The sequence below is a fragment of the Pithys albifrons genome, chromosome 7, assembly GCF_047495875.1.
Source record: "Pithys albifrons albifrons isolate INPA30051 chromosome 7, PitAlb_v1, whole genome shotgun sequence".
NCBI lineage: Eukaryota > Metazoa > Chordata > Aves > Passeriformes > Thamnophilidae > Pithys > Pithys albifrons.
This window is the reverse complement of record NC_092464.1, coordinates 54,042,198-54,065,857: the sequence shown is the minus strand read 5'-3', so window position 1 is coordinate 54,065,857 and position 23,660 is coordinate 54,042,198. Positions and strand designations below refer to the sequence as shown.

At 42.8% G+C, this 23,660-nt stretch overlaps 1 protein-coding gene across 1 annotated transcript in view; it reads left to right on the top strand.

Annotated features, from left to right (window-relative positions):
- The window catches only part of TPK1 (thiamin pyrophosphokinase 1), a 308,446-nt gene that overhangs the window by 37,518 nt on the left and 247,268 nt on the right, over positions 1–23,660 (top strand). Inside the window, exon 2 of the mRNA XM_071559613.1 lies at positions 19,235–19,309. Within this exon, the coding sequence (XP_071415714.1) occupies positions 19,235–19,309 (75 nt within the window). The remainder of the gene's footprint in view (positions 1–19,234; positions 19,310–23,660) is intronic.

Genomic DNA, 23,660 nt, shown 5'->3' with positions numbered 1-23,660 from the left:
GAATCATAGAATGGATTGGGTTGGAAAAAATCTCTAGGATCATGAAGTCCAACCCTTGGTCCAACTCCAGTCCCTTTACCAGATCATGGCACTCAGTGCCATGGCCAATCTCAGGTTAAAAACCTTCAGGGATGGGGAATCCACCCCCTCTCTGGGCAGCCCATTCCAATGCCTGAGCACTCTCTCTTCAAAGAAGTTTTTTCTGCTCTCCAACTTCAATTTCCCCTGGCAGAGCTTGAGCCCATTGTGCCCCTTTGTCCTATTGCTGAGTGCCTGGGAGAAGAGACCAACCCCCACCTGGCCAGAACTTCCCTTCAGGTAGTTCTAGACAGTGCTGAGGTCACCTCTGAGCCTCCTCTTCTCCAGGCTAAACACCCCCAGCTCCCTCAGCCTCTCCCCACAGCACTTGTGCTCCAGTCCCTTCTCCAGCCTTGTTGCTCTTCTCCCTCTGATGTCATCTCTGCCATCAGGACCCATGTGAAATTGCTTGTGTTCTTCCTTCTGTATCCTGAATTCCTGCCTGCTGCCCCTTCCAGTTACAGCCTTCATGCCAGTGCTGTGTTTTCAGGAGTCAAACTGCTGACTGGGTGGTGTTGAAGGCAGCTGGGGCAGGGTGAGCTGATGGTGCCAGAGGCTCTGCTCTGCAGGGCTGTCCCCAGGGTTGGGGAACACTTGGCTGGGGAAGGGACAGGCATCTGGAAGGAGAGAGCCTGAACCATGTGGAACAAATGCTGCTGAAGGCACAGGAGAGCTCCAGCCATTTCCACATGTTAGGGGAGATGTTGGAATAGGGGCAGGTTCCTCCCCACTGTCACCACTGTGCCATAGTGTTGGTGGCTGGAGGGCAAAAGGGATGCCTGAGGGTAACTGGGGCAGCCTTATCTGAGCTGGCACCTCAGGGATGCTGCTGAGCACTGAAGTGGGAAGTTCTGCAGCTTGGCTGGTGTTCATTTGGGACCTACAAAAGGTCCTTGAAAGCCAGGGCAGGTATCCATCCCAAATACAAACTGTTTCTTGTGTAGAAACAGCCATCTCAGCCAGGTGATCCTGGTGCCCTTGTGCATTTAGTTGGTGTAGTGGGTGGTTTCGGTTGTGTTTGGTGGGGTTTGGTTTGAAGATGCAGAGCAGGTGAAATGTTGCCACACCGAAAAAAGCACCTGATCTGCTCATTTGGAAGGTCAGCCCCTTTTATGTTGCATTCCTTTACCTCACCCAGCCTGATCCCCTGTGCCAGCCTTGTTCTTCTAGACACTCCCTCTTCTAGACAGCATCACATTTCCACGGCCTCTGTGTATCCCTGATTTGCAGCTGCAGCCAAGAAAGCATCAGAGTTTTGTAAAATTATTAATTGTAGTGTTAGTGGTTTTCAATTTTTGGAGGTCTTACCCCATTATAAACAGTTTTGGTGTTGTGACTCAAGAATGTTTGGATATTTACTCAGTTCAGATCCACGTTGTTTTGAAATTCATGGCTTTGAGGTTTGAACTGGGTATTCAAAAAGTGGAAACACGTTTCAGGTTCCTTCATTTCTTTTTATGTTGATAGCATTTGGTGCCAAATGGGGCATTTTAATCACTTTTTTTAATGCTGAAATTATGTGATTTCTTTTTTTTCTTCCACATCCCACATCACAGAAGTGAGGTAATTAGAAGGAAATATTCATTTGTGTATTTATAGAGGTATACTTAGCAGTCCACTGAATTGTCATTTGAATTTCAAAATGCTGTGAGAAGCACAGGTTTGCACTTATTAAAAGAAGAGAAACAAGCAGAAAGTCTCAGCAAGAAGTTTTTTTGCAGGGCAAGCACCATATGTAGTTTTATTGTATTGTATATGGTGGTGATTTTAGCTTTCTAAGGAACAGAGAGCTGGAAGTAAACCTTCATCTGCACTCTGCTGTTTGTTTGGGTTTTTTTTTAATCATTGAAACTTCATTGTTTGTTAAAACTACAGGTGTGAAACTTTCTTCATTAAATTGCATCCTACAGTTGATAGGGCACATCCATCCAAACCATTATCTTCCCTCTGGAAAATGAAAAAAACTGAGGTGTTGCTGACCTGTTTTATCTGAGCATCATTATAGTAAAAAAGGAAATAAGGGAAGGCATGCTCTTAGAATATATAGGATATAAGAATTCAATGTATCTTTTAAACCAGCAATATTTAGGGAGACTGAAAAAAAGGGCTTTGTATTAATGCAGCTATTGAAGGTAACCAGTGTGTGAACACTCTTGTTGGTATTGATTATTTCAGTAAGTTTAAGGTAATAGAACTGGAGGTAATAGCACAGGAGGGAATTTAGGGATAGGGTAAACCTAAAAATCAAAATACTGGGGGTCAAGGAGAAGCTGAAAGAGGGACTGCAACATAAAAGCTACTTTGGTGAAACTATAACTTCTTTTTGCCTCATTGAAAGTTAAACACTTGTGTTCACATTTCATATCCAGATTTTCTGTCACTGATTTTCCTCTAATGCTCAAAACAGCCCTTTCTTTCACTGTGTGTCAGGAAGAGTCACCCAAGGGTTGAGGAAAGTTGGTGGCACAGACTTTCTCTGTTGGCACATGGGGTGAGATCATGGCCCTCTTTGGAAAACTGACACACAACTTCCAGTGGTAGGTTTGGGATCTCCCCAGGAGGTTCAGACTTGGGAAGTTATTAGGACACTGTGGCCACCCCTGGGAATGGGGAGGACATGTGGACACCGTGGCCATCCCTGGGAATAAGGGGCAAGTCGTGTGGACACCGTGGCCATCCCTGGGAATAAGGGGGAAGACATGTGGACACCGTGGCCATCCCCTGGGAATAATGGGGAAGTCAGGTGGACACCGTGGCCATCCCCTGGGAATAATGGGCAAGTCAGGTGGACACCGTGGCCATCCCCTGGGAATAATGGGCAAGTCAGGTGGACACCGTGGCCATCCCCTGGGAATAATGGGCAAGTCAGGTGGACACTGTGGCCATCCCCTGGGAATAATGGGCAAGTCAGGTGGACACTGTGGCCATCCCCTGGGAATAATGGGCAAGTCAGGTGGACACTGTGGCCATCCCCTGGGAATAATGGGCAAGTCAGGTGGACACTGTGGCCATCCCCTGGGAATAATGGGCAAGTCAGGTGGACACTGTGGCCATCCCCTGGGAATAATGGGCAAGTCAGGTGGACACTGTGGCCATCCCCTGGGAATAATGGGCAAGTCAGGTGGACACTGTGGCCATCCCCTGGGAATAATGGGCAAGTCAGGTGGACACTGTGGCCATCCCCTGGGAATAATGGGCAAGTCAGGTGGACACTGTGGCCATCCCCTGGGAATAATGGGCAAGTCAGGTGGACACTGTGGCCATCCCCTGGGAATAATGGGCAAGTCAGGTGGACACTGTGGCCATCCCCTGGGAATAATGGGCAAGTCAGGTGGACACTGTGGCCATCCCCTGGGAATAATGGGCAAGTCAGGTGGACACTGTGGCCATCCCCTGGGAATAATGGGGACTGTGCCCACTAAGTCTGGGGTTGGCACTCCGTGATGGTGCCAGTGAAACATCTGGTTGTTTCTGGGGCTGTTTCCCCAGCCGTGACTGGTCAGTCTGAGTTAACCCCAGCACTTCCCAAGTGCCCATAAGGCACTCTGGTGATGGCCCAGGCAGCAAATGCCATGTGGAAAGTGTCCCTGAACTTTGTAACCTTTTTCTTTAGTTAATAAGGATCCCTGGAGGTCATTTTATTTGACATCAGTAGCGCTCAGTGTGTTTACACTTGTTAATGTTTTTTAAAAGTGTTCTTAAAAAGTTAATGGTCCCTCAGTTTCTTCTGCTGTTGATTTTGCTTCTGGCACATGTGTGTTCTTCCATCAGTGCTGCTCCTGTTTGCCAGGGCCAGACTGCCATGAGTAGGACCCACTGCACTGCATAGCAATGTCTGTGATTATTAAAGAAAGTTTCTTGTCTTTAAATAAAAACATTGACTTTTTCTATTAGACCTGATGGATATTACGTTTTAAATGCCATTTGTTTTTCATTAGAAAGGCTTTTCTATTTCAAATCCTTGATTTATTTTTATTGGGAAAGTGATATTCAGCTTTTTCTTTTTTTAATTTGTTGGTGCTTAGTCCATCAGCTAAATACAGAGCAGTGGTCCCATATGGCAAACAGGCCTTGCTGTAGGGGGGGTGTGCACATGTGTGGATGTGCAGGAATGTTTTTTATGCTCTCATCTGTATTTTTCTCCTTTGGCTTCTGCTTCTTCTACATTCGTCCTGATGGTTAAACATTTACTTCTACTCACGTGTAGAACCAGCTGGGGTTTCTTCTGATCAATTTGAACGGGCATTTCTGTGCTTACAAGGAGTGTAAAGGAATGAAAAAGAAGTATTATCTTCTTAAATTTAAAGTATTTGATAGTCCTCTTGACAACTTGCTTACGAATTACAAAATTTTTCAAGGGTGTCAGTCTCTGTAGCAAAAGCTTGAATTATTATAACTTCACTTGGCACCTTCTTTATCTGACAGTATGAGCTTGGAAAAGTGGTTTGATCTGTCTATTTTATATTCTGTATAAAATTTACTAAACTACTACTGAATTAGAAATATTTAACGTTATTATTTTTGTTTCTTGTTTATGCTTTTCTCCTTCGTGTACAAAATCGGTTGTCCTTACACTTTTTACATACACAGATGGATTTCAGTGGCAACTATTGCAATTTTTAAAAAAAATGCCAGTTCTGCAAATACTTAAGGTGTGTTTATTTCAAGTTAAAAGTCTGCAAGCTTTTTTTTTTTTTTTTACTTCTGACTGTGGCTCTGTTGGTACCCTTTCTTGGCCAAGTGATATTTGGGGAAAAAGACTGGAGCAGTTTTGAAGCTGATGAAGATTCTTTTGACTTTGTGGGCCTGACCCTGAAACTGAGCAGCTTTTTGAGGAATAGATAAGAGTTTTAAGGTTACAACTTAGAAAATACTTTTTTTCTACATGTTAACCTTATAGGCCTGGTTATTATTACCCCCATAATTCTGAAAAAGAAAAATATAGTGCTGTTTCCTCATTTCTGGACACTAATCTGGTGCGAAATTGGAAATGTTGGTTGAAGTTAATCATAAGTGACCAAGTGATATTTGAGAATAAAAAGTATTACAATTATTTCAGTTAGCAGAGAAGATGTACTCAGTATTTTGCTGAATCCTTGGACTTGGCACACAGAAATGCTTTCCATGACAAAATGTAGAATCCATAGGTGAGGTTGTTGACATTTACAGGAGGAAGGAATTATATAGAGTAAGGGAAATGTTATTATGGGAAATTGGGGTCTTTTGTCAGCAAGAGAGGAGTAAAACATGTGATGAGGGTGATTAAGGAGTTGTTCTGGTCAAACTCCAGGCTGTCCACTGCTCTCTATTTTATTATTTCCTTTGTTCTTCCAAAAAGATGCCATTTCACCTACTTGACCTCTGTGATGACCATCTCCCCAGTCATCCAGAAAGGTGGGTTTGAGCCCCTAGATCAGTGCAAGGCAGAAATTCATCTCTCTGTGCTGTTTCTGGCCTGTGCTGCTGCTCCCCTGCAGAAACCTCCCAATTTCACATGGCCTGAGTCTGGTTTGGTCACTGTGGAGTCTGAAGTTTTACAGCTCAGCTGGGAAGAAAACCCTGGGGAGATAATTTCAGGCTCTTAACTTATTCACTAGAGAATGCTGCTTCTCATACAAATTGCTACAAATCCCTGTACTTAGTGAGGCCAACTGTGAAATGAGAATAATAATGCTTATGCACCTTTGTAAAGTGATTTCAAATCTACAAATGGAAATTTAAGTTCAAAGCATTATTATTATTAACAACTCCATTTTCCACGTAGGGTAATGAAGAAGAGAGAGACGTAGTTCCTTTTCTTAGTATCTTCTCCCAGAATGTATTAACTTGCTGGGTGTGTTTTCTGAGCCTCTCTGGATCTGATAAACAGCTGATAAAAGTCTTTTACAGAATGTTTAGTCTGCATAAATTATGCTTTTAGATGTACAGATATAATTTCCTCTATAAGTTAGCCCTAGTGTGGTTGAACACATAAAAAAGTGCTTGTCAGGATAGAAACCATTTAGGTTTTTAAAGGAAAGTTTTGCTTTAAGGGGGTGTGTGTAGACTGACTATCAGATGATCTACAGTTCTATAAATTGAACTGATCTGGTAGTCCCTGAAGAAGATGAAGAAAGCCAAAGGTTTCTTCATGCAATTACACTGCAAAAATCATTGTATTGAGAAATATTAATACACATGATATGATTTTAATCACCCTTCTGGTTTAAGCCTTTAGGATTTGTGTTTTCAAGGGTAAACTCCTTTTCTGTAAAGTCCAGAAAATCATTTTAAATATATGAAACCCCATGGTGAGACTGTACATGGGACTTTTTAAACAGTGAAAATGGCAAAATTCCTTTGCGAGACTGTAGAGAAAAAAAAACTATTAAAGGAGCTGTAGAGAAAGGCAGTTCTCTGCAGACATTTCTGAGGATCACATAAAGCTGTGGTGAATTTGGATGGAAGAGCAGTGCAAGCACTGGAATATGCATTGAGGTCCACTTTAAATAGTCAAATAAACCAAAAGACATCAGGATGAAATTATTTTATGATGGTCTTTTTATTCGCTGCAGGAGAGGCAATAAAGTTATTTACATTGCAAAGTTGTGTGTAAGGAACCTAAATTAGGGCTCAGTAAGAGATATTGCTTATTTAAAGAGAGATGCTCACTAAGGCAGCCACATTACTTTTCTGCTGTGTGGATTTATGGCTCTGAAATGGTTCTGCCCCATAACTCTTAATTAAGCTTGACAGTTTTAGCATGGAAATTGAAGTAGCTGGTTGGAAAGACAGTCTGCAAACAAGGGCCTCTCTTAATGGTCCCAGAGGTTGTCTTTGTTTACAGGCTTTGCTCTATTGTGGGGAAAGGAAGAAAATAGCAGTTGTCTTTAATTATACATCATCTGCAGCGTGTCAGAACAAGGCACCATAAACAAGCACAAGTGGCTTGTAATAAAAGTGGTTATCACAGACTTGGTGCAGCGACTAAACCCACCAAACTTGACTGGTGTGACAGGTGTCCTATGGGAACAGTTTGTCACAAGGATTTGGATGGTCTGCTTGAGTAAATAGGCTACTCACAGGCATGGCCTCATTTTTTTTGTGAGCCTCTATTTGTTGCACGTGGTGTCCTGTTCTCCCTGACTACAGTGATCCCAATAATACTTTCAGACAATTTACTTGCAAGAGGCTTTTTTCAGTCATTTTAAAAGTTAGATGAAGATTGAACAGTTCTCAGTTGAAAATTTTCAATATTAATTATTTTTTTCTTAACTCTGAAAGAAGTATAAATATTCTGGTAGTGTTCTCTTTGTTTCTTTATCACCCAGTATTTTTATTCTGAGCCAGAGGTGTTGGGCAGTCTCTCATTTTAGTAAGCTTATTGGAGCTATTCAGTCCACAGAACTTCGATTTTTAGGTCTTATTTTTCTGCCAGATGCAACACAATGACATATTACAGAATAAAATCTGAAGAGGGACTTCATCCAGGTTACATAAAAATTCTATACCTGACCGATAATGTAATGCAATTTTCATTGCCTTTGTGGGTTTTATCTTTCTTTTTGTTTATTTTACCTTGTTTTCTCTAAGTGTAGATTTATCTATTTATAAAATACATAGAGGTAGGTCTTAAAACTGTTATGTTAAAAAAGAAGCCAGTGGTGGATGTAAAGTTATAGAATGTCCTAAAACAGGTAGCAGAGCTGAGCTGCCTTCATTGGGTAAAAAAATCAACTCCAGAAATAATGAAATCAAGCTCATGAAAACAGAAGACATAACTTTAGAAGTGAAATGTTTGTGAAGGTTGGAAAATCAGCACCAGTATCTCTCCTTCCTATATTTGATTAAAGAATTCTCATTAGTACAATAGAAGAGTTTCCCTCCTCATTGCTCTTTACCAGACTCTGACTGCAGAGCCCTGAACACCCTCCCACTGCCACCACTGCTTTGGGGACTGTTGTTCTGCCCACCATGAAAGCCCCTTTTGCCCTTCTGAAGGTCACTCTGCTCCCTGTGTCAGATCCCTTCAAAGCACAGAGGACTCTGCTGTGGGAAAACAGCAAGACTGACAAGGTGGTGTGGGCAGGAATGTCCTCTCTGGCACTGAACCCAAAGAGGTGTTGCAGAACCCATTGGGAGTCAATGATTTTACTCATCACTCTCACCCATTATATCTGAGGAGTAAAGAATTGGTGGTTGCAGAGGTCACTCACAATTTACTCAACTTTTTTTAAACTTGGTGAACCTTCTCAATATGAAAGCCAACCAGTTCCAAAGTCCATGGCAGCCTGGTTGAATGCTCTGTGTGGTTAACTAAGTGCTTAATTAGTACATGAGTTCAGGACAGTAAAAAGTGTATTTCATTGGGGTGGCTGAAGGGAAATAGGGAAACAGAAATCTGTAAATTATCCAAACTAGAGTTTGGCCACAAGCCATCTGTGATTTGTAATTGTTCTTATAAGGTCAGGTCGAGAAACAGAAAAGAACTTTTTGTTTTTCCATATTGGCTTGTTTGCTGAATAGGAGTGTGATCTTCCTGCAACCACATAATGCCTATTTTGCTCCTTCTAAAAATGGGACATGTCTGTCTTCCCTCACAACATTGTACTGGAGTTCCACATGGGCTGTTGAGCAAAAGCCACATGACTTTTACCCAGGACTGGTCCTGAGCGTGGTAGTTTGGCTGCACATACAGGGCAGGGCAAGATGTTGTGTGCAAAGACTGCAATCCATCAGAGTAAGTGTGCTAAGGAGAAGCTTGTCAGTGGGGATTTGATGAGCAGTGGGAAGAGTGGAGCATCTAAAATCCTGCTCTGTTGGATTTGGACATCTTAGGCTGTGATGGAGAAAGTTATTCCCTCCTTTTGTGTCTTAAGATAGTGAGAGAACCATTCTTCCTGCCTGCAAAATATCCTGCAAAACCAGAGGGTACACTTTTCTCTGAAAGCATCTCATGCATTAGGAAGGAGGCAGGAGTGGATATAATGTTCCTGTAATATGATGGTGAGGTAACTGGAGGGTTTATTCAAAGCGGTTTAAGTAAGTAAATGTTGGAGTACAACCCCTCTTCAGGTCAGTGCACTGCAGAATTGGACTTCACAGTTTCCTCCTGTTTAACTGTTTTATGAAAATAATTCCATTAATATAGCTAATTTTGTGCAGAGAGAGAAGAATCTGCTTCCCTGAGAATAAAGTCCTGTCTGGGGAGGAGAGTGCTGTCTTGACTAAATTTGGATGTGAATTCCCTCTGACAGAGAGAACGTGAACGTGGGTCATCAGCCTCCTGAGGGAGTGCTCTGATTATTAATCTGTGCTGGTAAAAGGTATTGCTCCTTCCCAGTGTCTAAAAGGAGGGGGCTGACACTGTGGAGCTGTATCCAACAAGTACTCCCTGAAAACAGCTGCTTCAAACATGTCCTTCCAATGAGATCAGCAGGGAAATGTGTATAGAATCATAGAATGGATTGGGTTGGAAAAGACCTCAGAGATCATCAAGTCCAACCCTTGGTCCAACTCCAGTCCCTTTACCAGATCATGGCACTCAGTGCCACGGCCAATCTGTGTTTAAAAATCTCTAGGGATGGTGAATCCACCCCCTCTCTGGGCAGCCCATTCCAATGCCTGAGCACTCTCTCTGCAAAGAAGTTTTTTCTGCTCTCCAACTTCAATTTCCCCTGGCAGAGCTTGAGCCCATCGTGCCCCCTTGTCCTATTGCTGAGTGCCTGGGAGAAGAGACCAACCCCCACCTAGACAGAACTTCCCTTCAGGTAGTTCTAGACAGTGCTGAGGTCACCTCTGAGCCTCCTCTTCTCCAGGCTAAACACCCCCAGCTCCCTCAGCCTCTCCCCACAGCACTTGTGCTCCACTCCCTTCTCCAGCCTCGTTGCTCTTCTCTGAACTCGCTCCAGCACCTCAATTTCCTTTCTGAACTGAGGGGCCCAGAACTGAACACAACACTCAAGGTGTGGCCTCCCCAAGGCAGAGTCCAGGGGAAGGGTCACTGCCCTGGGCCTGCTGGCCACGCTAGTTTGGATCCAGGCCAGGATCCCATTGGCCTTCTTGGCCACCTGGGCACACTGGTGGCTCCTGTTGAGCTTCCTGTCCCTCAGTCCCCCCAGGTCCCTTTCTGCCTGGCTGCTCTCCAGCCACTCTGTGCCCAGCCTGGAGTGCTGCAGGGGGTTGTTGTGTAGTTGGTGGATAAGGGTGGGATTTTGACATCAGAGGAAGCATCAGCTTCTGTCAGCCTCTTAAACTGAAGGTGCATCTCAGTGCAAACAAAAATCAGACTTTTATGTGCTTAGGGAATGTCAGTGCCAGTAACTGAAGTGTCAGTGGAGTGAGTGCTTGGTGGTTTTAAATGCTGAGCAGTCGGGCACTCGTGTGTTCCCATGGATCTCACTCTTTGGTCAGCAGTTTGAAATGTGCGTCATTAGATACCTATTAAATTTTGTCATCCTGTAGAAAATGCCCCAAGGTGTATGTTGGCCACAGATAGGTGAAATAAGATGGCATTGTCCTGTTTGCTGAGCTGAGTGTTTGCCGAGGGTTTTGTGCTTTATGGGGATCTCCTCAGAGAGACTCAGGCCATTTGTGCCTTGGGATTCCTTGGACTCACCTTGCTCTTGAGCTGATGGTATCGATGCCGGGGGAGGAGAGTGTGCTGCTCCTGTCCTTGGAAATACAGACATCCCAGATTCCAGGGATGGTTAGCAGGATGGAGTCACACAGTGCCACGCTGTGTTTTTTGAAATGCGAGGAAGGCGGTGTGTTAGACCTGGCGATTACCCAGCAACAAAGGGAGCAACTGCCTTGGGTTTTCTTTTAAGGTTCCTTGAATATAGTAATAGTGATTTGGATGTTATTGAAGAGGTCAGTCAGTGATTCCTAAAGTTTTTGGGAAGTGAAGTTATTCTAATATCTTTTTGAAGAAAAAGAAAAGGTTAGGGAAAGAAGCTAATGAATGTTTTCTAGTATTTTGTGTTTACTTTTCAGCCTCAAGATAAAATGGGAATTTCACAGATTTTTTTTCTCCAGATTCACTTTCCTTTTCACTTTGATGTAGATTTACACTCCAATCCTGATGCTCCATGCTTAGATATTTTATTAATTTAAGTTTACCATAGCACTATCAATACTTGGATAGAAAGCCTGTGTGTTTAATTCTTGTCTCTTAAGGGCTTCCAGTTGGTATCAGACTTAGAAGGTGTCAAATGGGCTCTGTTTCAGATGACAACTTGCCTGTGAATAATGAAGCAAAATATTTAATATTTTTTTACAAAGTAGTTGCAGCGAAACTCATGGACTTTTAAAAGTTATCCTGGAGTATGAAAGTTGTGACAGATTCTGGAGCCTTGGAGATCAGACTTCCCATTCTGCAGAAAATTGTCCCTCCTCCTGCTATTCTACTTCCTATTCATCTCTTCAGCCTCACTTGGCTATTTTTTCCATGCCACAAGATGAAGTATATTTGAATAATCTTCTAGATTCTTAATTGTCTGTGCCTGTGTCAGAAATCTCTTTTTTTTTAATGGCTGGACAATTTGGGTCCAATCTTGGAAACTGAGAGAGTTAAATCTCCACTCAAAAAAACCCCCTGCTGCTTCCAGCTAATTCTGACCTTTGTGATGCTCAGGTTGAAATGCAAGTCCTGTTTGCACAAAGCAGAGCGATGAGTGTATGGTCTGGTCACATCCCTGGTGAACCAAGCCCAAGGCTTGCAGTGCAGGTGGTGCCTCTGGCAGTGTCTCTGAAGAACCTGATAAAACAGGTGTATGTGCCTTGCTGCCTCCCCAGAGGGACTGGCTGATAGTGATAATAAGAGCTGATCATGGGTCACAAGCATCCTTTTCATGCAGGTAATAGTAAGAAGGGTGACTGTTGGGATTTCTATTTTAATAGCCAGTTCTCATGATTCAGCTGTTGAATGTGGCCCAAGAGAGAGTTGAGTCCTGTCATGAAGTTTGTTAGTGATGCTGGACAATTTATCTAAAACCGAAGGTTCACCACTGGATGTTGCAACTGTGTGATCTTACTCTGCTTGTCCAGACTGAGGTATTTGACTTGTAAAGAGCAGAAGTCCCAGGCACTCAGAAATGCACCTGCAGCCTGTAGGAGTTGGTATGAGTAGTGTCTCACACACCCTGGGATGAGAAATGCAGCTCTGACATTCTCCAGAGAAGCACCAGAATTAATTGCTGAATCTCATGGCAAGGCATAGCACCTTCCAGGAGCAGCAGTGGGTGAGGTGGGTGGGTTATCCCATGTGTGTGTCCGTGTTTGGGACTTGCTGTGTTCAATTAGCTGGTCTGAATTCATCCCCATAAATTCTTGGAGAGAGGGCTCTCCAGAGAGGAACACCCTGCAGTTTTCAATAAGACTGTTTGCACAAATTCCCTTTTTTTCCTGCTCTGCTTGCTGGAATTTGCCTGGAGAGTTAAGAGCTGTGAAATATTAAAAAAAAATCAATAGAATTTACATGAAAAAATTAACACTAAAATGCATTGACAGGGATAACACTGCCCTTGCACGAGAATCAGTTGGGTATGCATGTTTGATTTACTCTTTCAATGAGTCTGAGAACATATTTGTAAGGTCTGTGATCCTTTTGCATAATTTGTGCTGGTTTATTATTAGAGTTGTCACTCTTATGAGGCAAATTAAATGGCTTGTTTGGAGGCTTGGGATTCAGTGTGGTAAAATGCAGCTACCCAATGTTTTACAAGTAGGGGCTATAATTAATATAATAGTCCTGGCTTAACTGTTTCTCTGAATTAAAGCTGACAACCACCTTCTTAGCAAGAGCACAGATGGAGGAAGTGGCTTATACTGACTTGAAGTTTTTCCACGTTCAAAGCAGTTCTGCAGGAGTTGTGAAACATTTTAAATGTGAAGCATTTCTATTTCAGTGTTGATTTGGTCTGCAGGAGTTTGAAGTGACCCTTTTTGTAACCCTTGGTGTGACAGCAGAGCGTTGGGTTTCCCCAGCAGTGCTTCCCTTCCTCAGGAAACTCTGGCTCAAGAAAGAGAAGAGCAGAATGAGGAGTGGTTTGGTATTGGGTGCACTGTTTGTTCTGTACAAAGTGAGGTTTTAGCCTGAAAGAGAACCTTAAAAAGTAACATCTTAGGATTTGATCTTAAATGCTTTTTCAGGAATTTATAAAGCAAATAAGCTCAAGTTGTGGGTTAACACCCCCCCCCCCCCCATCTTCCCTCCATAAGAGTTGCAAGTGCCAGTCTGTCTCTCTAGTATAACAATCTAAAACTGTAGCCAAATATTGATGATTATAAGATGGCAAAAATACCATTTAAATTAAGCTGATCTGTGGCATTAGTCATCTCAGTTTGGTAAAGACATTGTTCAAAAAATAAAAAGAAAAACTTGATAAACCAAACGCCATGTAGCTATTGGCATATTTACATTAGCATTTTATTTTGAATCAAGAATATGATTGTGAAGCAAGCTCCTGCTCCTGCCTGTTTACCAGGGTTTGCTTTGCCTTTTACCGGGCTTTGCTTTGCCTTTTACCGGGCTTTGCTTTGCCTTTTACCGGGGCTTGCTTTGCCTTTTACCGGGGCTTGCTTTGCCTTTTACCGGGGCTTGCTTTACATTGCAGAGTGGCTTTGGACTATGTGAGCGAATTTCCTTTTGGATGAAATTAAACTGTGGTCCCGGAGCACACCTAATATTCTTCTACAGCTAATGAGACTCAGTCTACAGAACCAGACTGGCCTTAATCTGCAGCAGCCTCTCTCCCTCCCTTTCTTCCTCAAACTTGTGTAGTGTGAATATCACACCTTCAGCATCAAGTTTTGCTCCACAGACCTGATTTTGTTGTGCTGTGCTGCTTGCTAAGGTGGATCTTACAGCCCTCACAGCCTAAGACATTTATTGATAAAACCAGAACCATCTCTTGTGAGGCAGAAGGCAGCTTTCAAGAATTGCCACACCAGCAAGTAAATTCCCTGTTAGGAATTGTATTTGTGTAGCAATTCCTGACCTGTAGGAAACTACAGATACTGTGTCTGCATGGCCAAAAACCAAAAAGCAGCCACACTGAAGAAACCCTTTCAGGAGCTGGGGGATTCTCCTTAGTCTGATGGAGCCATTTCTCCTCTGTTTGTGTCTAATCAATCATTTATTTAATTTCTAGTGGGGACACTGTTGCATTTGAGTGTGTTTGGGAAGAAAGAAAGCCCTGAATGAAATGGTCCATTTAAATATAGACCCTGAGATTAGCTCAGTTGGTTAAAGCTCGGTTGTAATAATGCCATGGGTAGTAATTCATGGGTTCAATCCCCTGTGTGTGCCACTGACTTAAGAGCTGGACTCGATGATCCTTGTGGGTCCCTTCCAGCTCAGAATAGTCTGTGAATAAATAAACTGGTAAGTAGCTCTTCCCAGAGCACCAGTTTTGGAGTTAACACTTGGGTGCAAGTGCTTACTTGGCAGAAAAGGGTGTAGATTTGGTGCTGACCCTCCAAACTCCTTTATTTTAGTTTTAAAATGCTCAGTTACTGCAGTAATTCTGCTCTGGTGATCTGTAGCAACAGCCTTATCTATTGTCCCTGTAGTTCTGCACGAACATTACCTCGTTATGTTCACTGGTTTTATGAACTGCTTTTTTAGGGTTTATTACCACAGGCTCCCACTAAGTATAACTTAGGTGGACTTCTTAGAATCACATTTTCAATGTTAATTCTTCTGCAGCAGAAGAAACTTCGACTGCCAAACAAAGGCTGCCTCAGCCTGTGGCTCTGCTATCTCTCAAGGCAGCTTTGGAACTGTGAAAAAATGCCTTGTCCCTTCCCACATACTCTGACATTTAAGTAAGCAGTGACTGTTCATTTAAAAAGTGAATCTGAGGGGTAGGAATTTCCTGAATATGATACTGGAAAAAAAATCTGTTTGGTGTGGTTTAGGGGTTTTGTTTGTTTGTTTTTAATGTCAGGAGATTGATGTGAGAGCAGGAAGAAATTTTCAGTGAGATCATTCAGAGTTTTCCCCTCTGTTTTACATTTGGGCTCCCACCTATGTGATTAGGAATATGTGTACCTGCAGTATGTTTTCAGTGGATCTTGGTTGGTATCTTGGGTATCTAGATGTGTTTCTATCAGTACAAAAATCTTCTGGAGATTGAAACCATCTTCCAGCTTTCAGCTGTGCCCCCACACTACCTCTCAGCACAGCAAATCCCCCCACTGTGTATCACCTATATATAATTTCAAAGACAGGGAATAGTGAGGATCTTCACCCAAGGCCCCCTGTTGGAAGCATTAAAAGCTTTCTTCCCCCCCCTGGAAAATTGAATAGCCAAGAATCTCACAGTATTTGGGATAACTCCCAGTGATGTTATTGAAAGGAAGCAAAGAAGTAGCTTATATTATTTTATTTGCTACCAGAGAAAAGGTTGTCTTTAAAAATATTTATGCCTGTTGCCTATGTTTTGTGACAGACATACTCCCTGAAGACTGGCATGTGACTAGGGAAAATCAAGAAAAAAATACATAGTGATATTATTTATAGAATAGCTAGGTGAGTATAATATGACAGGGAGAAGCTAAGAAGGCTTTTAGGATAGCAGAACTGTGCTCTACATTGTATTGGAATTTTTCTGAGGGAGTTACAATGGGGTAAAAAGGCATTGCATAGGCTGTCAGGGACAGTCACAACACCTTTGATGAAAGTCATTTCTAAGCAACCATAAGAAAAGCTTCATCCAAGCAGTGCAGCTGAATGAAAGTTGGAAAGCAGAGAAGGGAAAAAGTTTTCAGAAAAAGTTTTCATTCATGACCCTTGTAGAAGCGTGTGTAGAGATTGTTGATTGGTTGATTTATAACTCAGGAAAACAAGGAAAGGGTTCTCTGTGTTTCCAGCAGGATTAAAAATGATCCAGCTTTATCCAAAGAGCAGGAATTTTCCAAGTCTTCTGAAAGACTTTTTAAACTATATTTTTGCATATAATTGCCTGTTGCTGTAGTTGTGCATCTGTTAATACATCTGTCACTTATGGCTGTGGGACTGCAAGGTTTATAAGCAGCCAATAGAAAAACAAGAGAAGAAACAAGTTTGGTTCCATAAACACAAGTAAAATTTTCCTATGGTCCTGTAGAAATAAGGACTTACTGCATGGCTAATTTGTCTACAGGAGGACTTAGACTGTGGGATTTGGCTCCATTTGTTCTCTGTGTTGTTGTAAACATCAGGAACAGACTGGAGAGTTTTTCTTTTCTGCTCGTGCTGCACGTGGTTGAATTTGCTCAGTCTGCAAAAGCTGCAGAAGTACATCATGAAAGAGAAAGTTATGCTGAAAATGGAAGAAACTATGCAAGGGACAAACTTGTTGGACCTCTTTTGTGGACCTTTAGCAAAAGGTCCACAAAAGCTTCTTCAGTGGAAATATCTGTCCATGGGGAGAGGTTATTTTTGCTGCTGAGTTCTTGCTTATGGAATCCTCTTTCTCGTTATTCCAAACAGAGCACAGTGTCATTAATGGCTGGGTCAGGGTGCTAATTATCTTTGTGAAAAATGGATGGGCAGACAGTCCAGGAGATAGATGCTTCCTAATTTGTTAAGGGCTTTTAAAGATAAATGGCTTTGAAGTAGATTTGTTTTCAAGGGAATGGCCAGTGGAGTGCTCGGGGCGGTGGCACAGTGAGCTCTCATCAGTGTTCCTCAGAGTGATGGATGTTGCAGGTTCTGTCTGTTGACGTGGTCTTTGCCATCAAGATGTCCCAATTTATTAATAGCTTTTTAGGGCAATGGTGGTAAATTACTGAAGGCCAAGTTTATTACTGTTTTACATCCAGTGAGGACTGAGCCCTGTATGTGGCTTTACATGAACTCAGCAAGCACCATTAAAATACTGACATTTAGGCTCATTTTGGCAGCATTAATTGTAGCATTAATCATAGCATTTTATCATGTGTTAATTGCATGAAATGACTGGTTTGAAATTACCGGAATATTCACTTTTCTAAAAGCAGGAGAAACAATAATTTCCAGTTTTCCACTTTTTCAGCCTATAATTGTGCTTTAAGAGACTCAAACAAATGAGAAATAACCCAAAACTCTCAAACCACCACCAACCTCCCTTCTGACTGTGTGTGCTGAGGGCATCTACTTTTTGGCTTCCTTGGAAAAACTGAATATAGAAGAGCCAGCAGCTCTTATGGGCCTCACTGGGAGCTCTTGGAAGTGTCATCTCTGAAAATCAGGCTCTGAAATCTCAGTGCAAACAACTACAGCCAGGCCTGGGCTTCAGAAATGTACCTTAATATCTATAACAAGGGTACTCCTGATGTGCAAAAAGAAGCTGAAAATCTGTGGCATTTTCATATGCCGATACAGCTTAAGGATTTCAAACAGGTACAGAAATGCCTTTTGTGATTCATCAGCAGGAATAGACTTACAGCACTCATGTGTGTTTGTGTTATCCTATCAGTGAAAGAACCTGGAACATTTGCTGGCTCTTTTCAGTGGAGGGCATCACTGGATGATTGTTTTATATAAGGAGCTGGCAGCCTTTCTCACTTAACAATCATTAGGAGATCTGCTGCTGAGATCTCATTTGGTGAGGCAGTTGGAAATTGGCACTTTGTTTGAATGTATTGTTTTCTACCTTTGCCTTAAAGTTCAAGGACAAGGTAAAACTGTTCAGGCTATACAAAGAAAAAAAGTCTTTTCACTTTCTTTTGTTTACTTGGTCCTCTGATCCTCCCTTTATTCCCTATAAAATTTTTTCCCCATGTAAATTTGTTCCCCTCTATATACATGAATTAAGTGGAACTGTGGACCACGTCAGCAAAAACGGAAGTGGAAGGCATGAGGGAGGGATTTGAAAGTGCTATGCAGAAGGTAGCTGTGATAATCATGTAGCCTTCTTACTGGAGTAAAAACCACCCAGATCTTCAGTTATCATAGAATCAGAGAATGGATTGGGTTGGAAAAGACCTCCCAAGATCATGAAGTCCAACCCTTGGTCCAACTCCAGTCCCTTTACCAGATCATGGCACTCAGTGCCATGTCCAGTCTCAGTTGAAAAACCTCCAGGGATGGGGAATCCACCCCCTCTCTGGGCAGCCCATTCCAATGCCTGAGCACTCTCTTTGCAAAGAATTTTTTTCTGATCTCCAACTTCAATTGCCCTGGCAGAGCTTGAGCCCATCGTGCCCCCTTGTCCTATTGCTGAGTGCCTGGGAGAAGAGACCAACCCCCACCTGGCCAGAACTTCCCTTCAGGGAGTTCTAGACAGTGCTGAGGTCACCTCTGAGCCTCCTCTTCTCCAGGCTAAACACCCTCAGCTGTTGATGTTCCTCTTGATACTTAAGAAGGAGGACAATATTGTTAGTTCTGTTCAGCCATGGAACGGGGCACTGGGGAAACCCTAAACCTCTCAAAAGACAAGATGTATAACAGTGGTATCCCAGTTTCCCAACATTCTCTTCATGCTCCTCACCATGCTTATAATTGATTATTTTAAATACTGCTCCTCCCAGCTCCCACCCCAAGATGTTCCTGCATCTTCAGGACTTTCAGCACCTGTATTTTCCCTGATAACATCACATGGCTTAAGCTACAGCTTCACCCATAGCCTTCTGCCTCCTGCTTCACAGGATCTTCTCAAGACCTTCTAGTGGTAGAGGTTTTCTTTTTTTCTTTTTTTTTTCCAATTACAGTAACTTCACATGACCAAATACTTCTTCTTTAACCTGATTGCCTAAGGATATCAAGCTCCAGAGGAAACTTGTATTCCTATATGATTGGCAAGATAATTAGGAAGTGAAATAATGCAAATCCCACCACGGGAAGCCATCAAAAGATTTACGTGTTTACTCTTTGAATTCAAAGTGTGTCATATCACAAATCCTTTCTTTCTTTTCAGGCTTTTGTATCTGTAGGTTTATTATTGAGGTCCTGTTGAGGGTGGCCTTCAGTAAGTAAAATTCCCTTATAAATTAAATGTTTAGCAAAAACCCTACCAAGTGAAAGGTACCTAATGAAGTTCTGACAGCTTCTCTATCTGAAAATGGTGAAACCTAAGAAGCAAGGAAATTAGTGGAGTTGCTCTAAGGTGGTTGGACTCAAATTGGTCTGGCAAAAGGAAAATAAAAGAAAGGACATAAACAAAAAAAAAATCAATATTCTTGCTAATGAGAATCAACATTTATCTTGCAGGAAACCTGAAGTTTTGCCTTCTGATTCTGAACCAGCCTTTCAACAAAGGTCATTTTCATTGTCTGTGGAGCAAAGGTAATAATAACTTACATACATCTTCATTTGCTTATTTACTTATCTGCTACCCAGCTAATGTACTTCGTGTCTGTTGAATTGCAGTGTGGTGATTTCCTCCTTGCTAGAACAACCTTCTGGTGAGGGAGGGAATGGGCAGAATATGTCCCTTGTTGCTGAGTGCAGCAAATGAGCTGATTATGCAAATTTTGCATCTCTGCATTGCACATGTCGGTGGGAACTTTATGGACTGCTCTGTGTGAGCCCGTGGCTTTCCAGAGGCAGCTGAGGAACCATCACTGTTTTGCTGACAAAGTGTAGCAGATCAATGGTGCATTTAAGAGTCTGGAAACGAGCATTCCTTTAAAGGTCATCAGTGGAATGTGTTAATTTTAATCAAAACAAAATGAACCGTGTAGATATTAAGCTGTGAAAGCAGTGGGAATTTGCATGCTTATCAGAAATGCAGAAATCAGATTTTCCCACCCCTTTGTTGAATATGCACAGCACTAATCATCATCTCTGGTATGATACCTTCAGCTTCACTGACATTTGGTGGAGATATGGAAATCTCTACAAGCTTGGAACTAGTAATTCCTCCAGTGCAGGAATGGAGTCCTTGAGCAGCTTTCTGCAAAGCCCCAGGAACTGTCTGTGCCTTGTTACCAGGATGGGAACCTTGCAGAGAGATCCGTCTTAACTCACTGGGGCAGACAGAGCTATTTGATTTCATCACAGGCACAGGCACTGGCAGGGGGTAGCTGTGCAGTTGAAAGGAATTGGAAGGAGGGATGAAGTGGGCAGGGTGTATTCATATCACTTAATTCCAGTAAGCCCAAATTAGGTGCCTGTATAGCCAGAGGAGGGAGGAAAAAAAGGAGAGAGCTGCACAAGATGATTCAAAGCATCTGAATGAGTGCTGTGCCCCTGATGGGCTCTCTGTCATTTGCATAATCAGCAAGAAAGGAAAGTGAAAAGGCTGTCAAGTTATTTTATAGATGTGATTCTACATATTTTTTCATTTAAAAAGATGCACTGAGACACCTGTTCTGTATTAAACAGAGAAGGAAAGAAGGTAAAGTATTTTCATCATATTTGTCCCACCTTTCCTATTTTCAAGGGTTGACATCAAAAAAAGACAGCAAACCAGACATGCACAGCTCCAAAATGGCAGTAACTCGTGTCCTGTAGTACTTTGGACGTGTTGCTTTTGTGCTGTGTCCTGTTAATCAGACTTTTTTTTTTGTCTATCCTTTGGAATTTTAAGTCTTCCTCTTTTCGTCTAACCTTGTGACATGAAGTGCTTCTTGCTGTAACACTGATGGGCTCTTAACTATAGTGCTTGTGTAAGGGCTTGGAATGAGAAGCTGAATAAAATTGAGTAGACCAAGGATTGTCTTGTGTGAAATCACCTCAATGGGTTCCTGTCCTCTGAGCATAACTGTGTTGAATGTGATTACTGGTGCTGTGAGGAGTTTTCCAAAGATTTTGTGGAAGTCTGGAGCAGAAGTCCTAGTTAAGCTACTAAGACTTTTGCTGGGATGTTACTTTCAGAAATAGGTGGATATTTACTGAGGAAAACAACAGAGGAAGGTATGACATAGTGACCTGAAATGGTTTTCTCCAAAGCATCTTCGGTAAACCTCAGTGAATCCAGGGCAAAGTTTTGGCAATGCCTGGCTTACAGTTCTAGGGGATTTGCTGTAGGTGTCAGCAACCTTCTGGGTCCTGCTGCTGGAGGAGTTTCAGCACAGAGACTGCTGCAGGACTGGGAGAACCTGGGGAGTCTGTTATGTCAACTGAAAAGTTCTGAAAGAGATATCCTTAGAAACAGTGCTTGATGGCCAACTGTATATGCTTGAGATCTCGTAAATGAGTGATGAGAAGGAAACAATAGGTTTGTTAATCCACAGAATGTGGCCAGCTACACAAGTTGAGGAGAAAAGGGAAAGAAAAATGCAAACGAAAAAGAAGGGCTCTGCAGAGGGATCTGGAGAGACTGGAGAGATGGACTGATGCCAATGGGATGAGGTTCAACAAGGCCAAGTGCAGGTTCTGCCCTTTGGCCACCCCAACCCCCTGCAGTGCTCCAGGCTGGGCACAGAGTGGCTGGAGAGCAGCCAGGCAGAGGGACATGGGGGGACTGAGGGACAGGAAGCTCAACAGGAGCAAAGAGTGTGCCCAGGTGGCCAAGAAGGCCAATGGGATCCTGGCCTGGATCCAAACTAGTGTGGCCAGCAGGCCCAGGGCAGTGACCCTTCCCCTGGACTCTGAGTTGGTGAGGCCATACCTGGAGTGTTGTGTTCAGTTCTGGGCCCCTCAGTTGAGGCAAGAGATTGAGGGGCTGGAGTGGGGCCAGAGAAGAGCAACGAGGCTGGAGAAGGGACTGGAGCACAAGTGCTGTGGGGAGAGGCTGAGGGAGCTGGGGGTGTTTAGCCTGGAGAAGAGGAGGCTCAGAGGTGACCTCAGCACTGTCTAGAACTGCCTGAAGGGAAGTTCTGGCCAGGTGGGGGTTGGTCTCTTCTCCCAGGCACTCAGCAATAGGACAAGGGGGCACGATGGGCTCAAGCTCTGTCGGGGGAAATTGAAGTTGGAGATCAGAAAAAAATTCTTTGCAGAGAGAGTGCTCAGGCATTGGAATGGGCTGCCCAGAGAGGGGGTGGATTCCCCATCCCTGGAGGTTTTTAAACTGAGACTGGACATGGCACTGAGTGCCATGATCTGGTAAAGGGACTGGAGTTGGACCAAGGGTTGGACTTTGATGATCTCGGAGGTCTCTTCCAACTCAGCCGATTCTTTGTTTCTCTGTTACAGTAGTCTTGGGTGTTATACTGAGTACAGAATGCTGAGACATAAGTGTTATTTTCAAGTAGGTTTTGTCCTGTCAAAATACCTTGTTTCGTTAACCTTTAGTGTCAAGTAAAAATGAAGGTGTGATGTGCCCTGAGTTTAAAAAAAATCACGTTGCTAAGTGTGGCTATTCTAGGCTAAAATCATCCCAGGTGTAACTCCTCTTGACCTCAAGAAGAAGTGGTTGCAGCTAATTAGCCCTTGTCTTATTACAGACTTGTGTGAAATCTATTTTTACTGACACACTTTTGAAAAGAACTATTTCAGTCTGTTCAAGTTTTCATGAACTTCCTTCCCTGTGCTTCGTGGAGGGCACTGATAGGATTTCATCACTTCCAGAAGAAATCCATGACCACTCTTGCCATACAAGCTCAATAAGTGACCATAGTAAGGTAGTAGAATTGAAAGGCTCTATGATTTCAGTCTCTTCTGTTCCTTATGTAGTAAATCGATCAACAACATGGTCCCTTTGTGTTGGGTACAGTCATGCAATATTAGTCCTGTCCTAAAGCATGAAATTTCAGGATGAAATGTTGGAGAAGGGATTGTTGGCAAAAGCAGGATGAAGACTGGTTGTTCCCTGAAGGATATGTTGTGTCAGGATAGTGAGAAGGGGACAAACCAAATGCAAGAGACATTGCAGAGAATAGGTCAGTAAAGGGGGACAGGTAAGGGGAAAAACTCTCATGGTAAGTGAACTGATACAATAAGACTGAATATGGAAAAGTGAGGTGGATTCAGAGGGCTGGGAGTAAGCACAGGGTTGGGAACATCGGTCAGATCCATCCTAAGTGCTTTGACTGTAGCTGCTAATGCAGTGATTTTTACCTGTGGAAGTTGTGTGCCCTCCCTTGCAGTTGTGATCCTAATTGTGGAAAATAAATGGAAGAGTCGGGGTCCTGCTTTTCTCAGAGCTGCTCACTTACCTGTCTGTAAAGTGTCTGTAAGAAGGACTTAGATACAATGGGGCCTTACCTTAACAGCAGTGTTACACTTTCTAAATTCATGCTTGTGTGAAGTTTCTAGATCCTGTTTTGAATTCTGTTGTGAAAAAAATCCAGTTTGCATTAGTCTCTAGGGCTGCTTTGGAGGTGATTTCAAATGGAACTGTCTCTTTGACAGAAATGGCTGTGAATTGAAAGTCTAAAGCTGTATTTATGTTAGGTTTGAAAAGTACAAAAGCCCAGGTGTTAGAGGCTAAAAACAGAATGGGCTTTCTGGAGTGTAAATGCAAGTTCCTGAGGCTTTGATCCTGCTCTTTAAAATCTCTTTAATCAGAAATGCAATGACTTACTTATGCCATGAATTTCAGCAATGTCTGGTGATTGCAGGTGCTTCTGGTTTTTTGCTGTCTCCCCAAGGAAGAGACAGAATTATTGCAGTGCTGAGAAATCACCTCTGTAAAACTGTCTCAAGTTCAGGATCTGAAAGTTGTCTCGTATTTCTGATAACTTTGTCCCTACAAGCTACTCAAACAATCCAGAATTGTCTTCATGACTACAGGATGTTTGTTAAATGACTG